The sequence below is a fragment of the Chiloscyllium plagiosum genome, chromosome 30 (assembly GCF_004010195.1).
Source record: "Chiloscyllium plagiosum isolate BGI_BamShark_2017 chromosome 30, ASM401019v2, whole genome shotgun sequence".
In the NCBI taxonomy this organism is placed as follows: Eukaryota; Metazoa; Chordata; class Chondrichthyes; order Orectolobiformes; family Hemiscylliidae; genus Chiloscyllium; species Chiloscyllium plagiosum.
The window spans coordinates 23,110,058-23,117,670 of NC_057739.1; the positions used below are offsets into that span (position 1 = coordinate 23,110,058).

Sequence of the window (7,613 nt, forward strand, 5' to 3'; positions counted from 1 at the left end):
GCTATTGTTTCTCTGGCTAAGGTTTTGTCAATCGAGGTGAACAGTGCCGTCACGTCGAATGATATCATGGTTTCTTCTTTGTCTATGTGTATATTTCTGATGATGTCCAAGAATTCCTGTGTTGATTGTATAGAGTGTTTGGATCCGCTGACCAGGTGTTTCAGTTTCTGTTGTAGTTCTTTGGCCAGTTTGTATGATGGTGTCCCTGTCAGTGATACTATGGGTCTGAGTGGGATGTCATGAATTCGACTGGGACAACACTACTATCATAGGGCAAGCCAGGCAGAGAACAGCCAGGGAATTCCTAGAGTCATGGCATTCATCCACAAACTCCATCAACAAACACATCGACCTGGACCCAATATACCAACCACTACAGCGGACAGCTGAAACTGACAACCGGAAGCGGCAGGGACAGACCACTATAAACACCGGAGGAAACATCAAAGAAGCGCTTTGCAGGAGGCTCCCAAGCACTGATGATGCCGACTAGCCAGGGGACGAAACGTTTGCAACAAAAACTTCCAGCTCGCGAACAGAACCACAACAACCAAATGCAATTTGATTCCCCAACACCCATTGACAAAGCTGAAGTGTTTTGTTTTCAGAGTTGTGTGCAGTTTGGCAAATATTTTTATTCAAACAATGTTTTGTTGATTTATAGGATGCAAAGTAAAGTGAAACAATATTAGAACCAAGTAACCGGCTTTTCAAAGGCCACCTCAATGTGCCAAACACGAGAGAATGATTCATGCATCATTGCTCAGACCCTCTACTTCTAGAACACCCAATGATCCAAAGAGCTCCTTCCCACATCTCCTGTTCCTCATCACAACTTGTAGAAAGCATCCATGGTAGGAAAGGTGTGCTGGGAATTTCCTTTTAGTAGTCAACTTTCTTGATGTGTTGTCAATAATTTGACATGCCTGGATTTTTTAGGAATCAATTAACACATTATGCAATAGTGGAGTAGAGGGTAGAGGGGTAAGTAGCAAGGGAGAAAATTAAACAGAGCAAAGGAACAAAAGTTTGGACAGGAATTTTACACTTTCATCACAGGGACAATCTAGCAAACGTTTGCTGTACTGCCTTCAGTGTGGAGATCCAATCTTCCATCATATGACTGAAGTGAGACATTCTTATTTTTAAACTAAATTTCCTTACAACAACATTATTGAACTTCAACAGTAAAATCTAAATCTATAAATACTAATGTGACTGTTTTCTGTATTTGGAATGTTTAAACTTTCAAAGCTAGTCACAGGTGTTTCAATAAAACGTTAATTGTCATAAATGGATTATATTACACGACACTTTCCCATTTCTGACCGTGTTCCTGTAAAGAATGCTACCCATGCTATATTGAGATTTCAAAAACCAAATGAGACCTCTAATGACTTTGGCCACCAAATGGTTCAAGCACTATTAGAAAGTGAATGCAAGTTAAAACTTCCATTTCATTATTAAGATACATTGTTAAATGGAATGGAAGATGCATTCTACCTGCTGCCACGTCATATTTTTCTTTTATTTTAATCTTGCAGGCAATTACTGAACTAAAAAAAGAAAACTTTAACCTCAAACTTCGCATTTACTTCCTGGAGGAGCGGGTACAACAGAAGTTTGATGATGGCAGTGAGGATATCTTTAAGATGGTAAGAGATTAAAATCATGCTAGTACATTTTAATGCAAATGATGCACATATACGAGGGTAACTGAGTGAACTCTTATCCAGCTTTCAGCCACAGCCAATTGATGTCTGTAAAACAGGATTTTTGTTTCCTCCTTGAAGGAAACGCAATGCTAGAAATTGGGGAAAATATTTTTTTTTTTAAAAAGGCTGAAGATACTCTGGCTAAGTAGCATCTCTGGTGAGAGAAACTTTTCAGGTCCATGATCTGGCATCAAATTCTGGTGGGGTTGTCATTAACAAGCCTCAAAAATGCCATGACTACTAAAGTGAGTCCGAATGTAGTTATTCTGTGGCAAGTGATTCACCTGCATTGACTTTGGCTTGTTAATATTTTTCATTTGTGTCCTAGCTACAGTTTTCTGTACACCAGGATCAGTCCTATTGTGTATATTTTACCTTTTTCAATGACCTTGCTGTCAGATCACCTGCCTATCATCGATGTGTGAGGCTGGATTTCATGTCACTTGGTACCAGCAAGTCCAAACTTGCCCTGTCTGGTGCCTGCCTGCAACACCACATTCTAACTCCTGTTTCTATTTCCTCTTCATTGCCCACTAGCTTTCTGAGATTCACAGTCCACATCTAGTTCATCACCAAGAGCTTCCTTCTCTATCTTGACTTTCGCTATCCCTTAAATACTTGACCATGTTCTTCTCACCCTAAATAATGTTCTAAATGATTGTTCTAGTGGCCTCCATTTTGTCAAATGTCAATTTAATCAAGAATCTCTAGTTCCTGTATTATGTAAATGATTATATAAAGTCTATCTCTCTCATAATGCACCATTTTTGGGAACTTCAATTGGCCCTATTATTTGATGTATTTAATTTCACTCACTGCACCACTTGTCACCTTGAAGATTCTCTCATTTTAAATTAATTAATTGCACTGAACCTTGGGGGGGAAATGGGTCAGTAAAAACAGCTACCTCAACTTATAACCCTTCATTCTTTCCAAATTTTGCATTCAGCCAGCAAATAATTTGGAATATTTTGCTGTATTAACTACACTACAAATAGATTCCAGTTGTGAAAGCTGGATGTTTTCTTTGTAAAATATGTGCACTGTGACAACTATCTGACTGTAATAATGCTACTATTCATAAGATTTTGCATTCTGCCTGTGTATGTGTGTTACTTAAGGGTAGATTATGTTAGAAATCTGATTAAAAGTTCTAAATCCTTGACATTTTGTTCATTTATTAAACATCCATTCATTAGTATTTTCTTAATTTAAATCTGTCCATCACCAAAATGCAAAACCTACCTAAACTAGCACTTTCTGCTCCGTTTTAGTGCAAAGTAGATACTGAATAGCTTCTGATGTATTACAACATTATCTGCTGTTCTGCAAAGACCTGTGAAAATCTCTATATTGTTTCCTTTTACTCAGTGTTGGAACACTGTTATTGTCTTTGGTCAATTTTTGTTAGTTGCGGTTGGTTTGCATAATGCATGCATTTCCACATTCCTTTATCTATATTCCTTCACTAAGGTAGATATTGCTCAACATTGAATGGGATTCAGTGGAAAATTGAATATTTTAGTATTTTGGCAAAGTACGTTAATTTCCTGAAATTTTTGTTTTACCGAGCACCAATTTTTATTGGAAGCTGTTGAAGCCAATTTTATGGTGTTGCTCCTTATTTTAAGAACCTGAATCGGAGCTGCAGTATCATGAGCCAGGACACATTGTTCACCGTGTATTTCTACATCCTTTGTACTTCATAGAACATTGAAGGCTAGTGCCTTAAATATTCTGTTTGGTTAAATATTCTGATTTGACAGTTTCATCTTTTGTTTATTAACTGGTGGGCTTTGTCTTTGCAGAATATTGAACTCAAAGTTGAATTGGAGAGTTTGAAGCGTGAACTGAAGGAGAAACAGGAACTACTTGTCAAAGCTTCGTAAGTACTGGTCAAATATTAAACCTGGTTTTACATTTTAATTCTGTTTCAAAAGACCCAAGAGTCATTTGGTAAACTTCTAAATCTTTCACAGTTATTATATGTTTTCAGTTTTTTTTTTGAAATTTGGAGTACAAAATAGTATTGCACTAATGTATTTTCCCTGAATAACACTTTTAAAAAGCGTCCCCTTTTCCTTTATATACAGTTCCATTAGACTGAAACCGTATCCAAGTATTTATTCTTGACAAATTAACCCACATACTATTGTCAGGATGGTATTTAGCCATACAGGGTATCATAGCAAAGTCTGATCCTACCCTGACCTAAAGTCCACAATCATACCCTTCAGATGACTCAAGATGAGTGGTAGAGTTAAGTGTGCAGAGGACACTGAAATTTTGCAGAGGGATATAGATCGGTTAAGTGAGTTGGCAAGTGTCTGGCAGATGGAGTATAATGTTGGTAAATGGGAAGTCATCCGTTTTGGCAGGAATATCAGCAAAATGGACGATGATTTAAATAGTGAAAATGCATCCTGCTGTGCAGAGGGACCTAGGTGTTCTAATGCATGAATCACAAAAAGTTGGTTTGCAGGTGTAGCGGGTAATTGAGAAGGCAAACAGAATATTGGCATTCATTGCTAGAGAGATGTAGTTGAAAAATAGGGAGGAGATGCTGCAGCTGTGCAGGGTGCTGGCGAGGAGTACTGTGTACAGTTTTAGTCTCCTTACTTGAGAAAGAATGTACTGGCTCAGGTCTGGATGCAAAGGAGGTTCACTGGGTTGATTCTAAAGTTGAGAGGGACTATACTCATTGGAATTTAGAAGAATGAGGGAGGGCTGTTCTGGAAACATGAAGTTATCAAGGGAATAGATAAGGTAAAAGCATAGAGGTTGTTTCTACTGATTAGTTGAAACTAGAACTAGGGGCTTGGTCCCAAATTTGCTCCCCATTATTTTGAGGCTGAGTTAAGGAGAAACCCAAAGAGTTGTGCACCTTGGAATTCCTTACGCAGTGAAGTAGTTGAGGCTGCCTTTTTGAATGTTTTTAAGGTAAAGATAGATTTTTGAATTGTAAAGGAATTAAGGTTTATGGTGAGCGGAGAAGTAAGTGGAGCTGAGCCCACGAAAAGATCAGCCATGATTTTATTGAATGGAGCAGGCTATACAGGCCAGGTGGCCCACTGCTGCTCCTATTTCTTTTGTTCTTATGTCGAATTCACTGCCCGTCCCAGCATTGCTGAGATATTAAGTCAGGCAGCATTAGTTCCCTTTGACAAGGGAAAGAGTGTCAATGTTTCAGGTCAACCATGTTTATGTATTTCAGATATCCAGCATTGTTAAGTCATTGCTAAGTGTAGTTCTCGAAATAAGTCAGCACAGACTAGGGATCTTCTAGTCTCTAACAAAAACTGAAATTGCTGAGGTGGGGGGAGGGGGGCATGGATAGGATAAATAGACAAAGTATTTTTCCTGTGGTGGGGGAATCCAGAACTAGAGGGCATAGGTTTAGGGTGAGAGGGGAAAGATATAAAAGAGACCTAAGGGGCAACGTTTTCACGCAGAGGGTGGTACGTGTATGGAATGAGCTGCCAGAGGAAGTGGTGGAGGCTGATACAATTGCAACATTTAAGAGGCATCTGGATGGATATATGAATAGGAAGGGTTTGGAGGGATATGGGCCGGGTGCTGGCAGGTGGGACTAGATTGGGTTGGGATATCTGGTCAGCATGGATGAGTTGGACTGAAGGGTCTGTAATCTTGCTGAACATTTCTATGACTATAAACTTAGGAAGACTGGCAGTATCTGTGGAGAGAAAGCAAAGTTAATGTTTCAAGTCCAGTGACCCAACTTCAGAACATTTAGTCTCTGTTGCTATGCACTTCTTCTACCTATTTAGGTGCTCAGTGAAGAGAACTATTTAGTTAAATAAAGTAGTCAAAACCTTTTTTACTATCAACTGATGCTGGATGATTATAACGTAACAATAAGAGGTATATTTAAATCTGCAGTAATATTTAAAGAAGTACATATTCAATCTTTGGTTCCTGCTATTTGCAAGCCACTTATTATCTATGTATGATATTCCTTGAATTAGCATTGAGGGAACCTCTCGTAAGTATTTAATTACGATGCTCAACAGCATATGAGAAATGAATTGAAATAGAAAAGACTCAGTAACTGTAGCTCTGCTGATTTTGTTTGAGTTTGTTCATGATTTTGGAATTTAAAAAGTTTTAAGGAACTGTTTCAATTTTAAAAAGAAATGCAGGTTTAATCAATGTGAAAAGATCAAAATATTAAAGTAAGCAGGAAAGAACTAATACATGAGCAGTTTGGATTTTTTCATATAGCCAGTCCAGTGATAGAACAATTGCATATTTGTGTTATGGTTGATTGAACACAAAAAGATATTTGTATAATATGTCCCTTTTTTTAAATGAAGTCTTATATATTCATGTCTTAAGTATGCCATTCAAAACCACATTTGATTGTTAAAAGCAAATTACTGCGAATGTTGGAATATGAAACCAAGCTTTGACAAAGGGTCAGTTAGACACGAAATGTCAGCTCTTTTCTCTCCTTACCTGTCAGACCTGCTGAGATTTTCCAGCATTTTCTCTTTTGGTTTCACATTTAATTGTTTTTTTAATTTCTGATAATGAAACTTTAAGTTGCAAACTAAACAGACATGAAGACCCGACACCACAACATTGACTTTCCTTTCGTAAAAATGCATATCATAGAAGATAACCAAGGCACGAAGACCGATTATCAGTCAAAGCACAGAGGTATTCTGGAAAAAGTGAAAAAAAGCAGATCAGAAGTGCAACAGAGTAGTTGCAATTTAAACTAAGGAATATAATGTCAGTGAAGAACACTTTATTACTTAGTCACTCTTGTGATGTGGGTATAAGTGGCTGGGCCAGCATTTAGTGCCCATCGCTAGTTGCCTTTGAAAAGGTAGTGGTGAGCTTCCTTTTGGGTTGAGATAAGAAATTCCTCCATGTAGAGGGTTGTGAATCTTAGAAATTGTCAATTCCAGTTAATCAGTTGCTGAGTATGTTCAAAATTTTTGGACTGCAGGCATATGGAGGCTAGGATAGAAAGCAGAGTGGAAATTGATGATAGGTTATGATCTTATTAAATGGCAGAAGTGTCAGAACTGAGGGAAGGGTAACGACTTGAAATGTTAACTGCGATTTCTCTCCACGGATGCTGCCTGACCTGCTGTTCTTTTCCAACAATAATATCTGTTTTTGTTTCAGAGTACAGCTACTGGACAATTAATATTGATCTATTAGACCTTTTGGAACTTAGTAAATAAAGATGTGGATTTACAAATATACGCTAGCCTATGATTTTTATCAGCTCATTTCTGATGAGTCAGACTCCAAACGATATTTAAATGGTCAGTTCTGTTCAAACCTCAAATGTGACCGTGTCAAGAACATCTTTTTTGCCATTGTGAATACATTTTGTAGCTGAAAATGTGTTGCTGGAAAAGTGTAGCAGGTCAGGCAGCATCCAAGGAGCAGGAGAATCGACGTTTCGGGCATGAACCCTTCTTCAGGAATGAGGAAAGTGTGTCCAGCAGGCTAAGATAAAAGGTAGGGAGGAGGGACTTGGGGGAGAGGCGTTGGAAATGCGATAGGTGGAAGGAGGTCAAGGTGAGGGTGATAGGCTGGAGTGGGGGTGGGGGCGGAGAGGTCAGGAAGAAGATTACAGGTTAGGAAAGCGGTGCTGAGTTCGAGGGATTTGACTGAGACAAGGTGGGGGGAGGGGAAATGAGGAAACTGGAGAAATCTGAGTTCATCCCTTGTGGTTGGAGGGTTCCTAGGCGGAAGATGAGGCGCTCTTCCTCCAACCGTCGTGTTGCTATGGTCTGGCGATGGAGGAGTCCAAGGACCTGCATGTCCTTGGAGTGGGAGGGGGAGTTGAAGTGTTGAGCCACCGGGTGGTTGGGTTGGTTGGTTCGGGTGTCCCAGAGGTGTTCTCTGAAACGTTCC

At 39.0% G+C, this 7,613-nt stretch overlaps 1 protein-coding gene across 1 annotated transcript in view; it reads left to right on the forward strand.

Annotated features, from left to right (window-relative positions):
* Positions 1-7,613, forward strand: part of LOC122564809 (myomegalin-like) — a 137,756-nt gene that overhangs the window by 16,214 nt on the left and 113,929 nt on the right. Inside the window, exons 4-5 of the mRNA XM_043720086.1 lie at positions 1,545-1,655; positions 3,524-3,600. Coding sequence (XP_043576021.1) covers positions 1,545-1,655; positions 3,524-3,600 — 188 coding nt within the window. The remainder of the gene's footprint in view (positions 1-1,544; positions 1,656-3,523; positions 3,601-7,613) is intronic.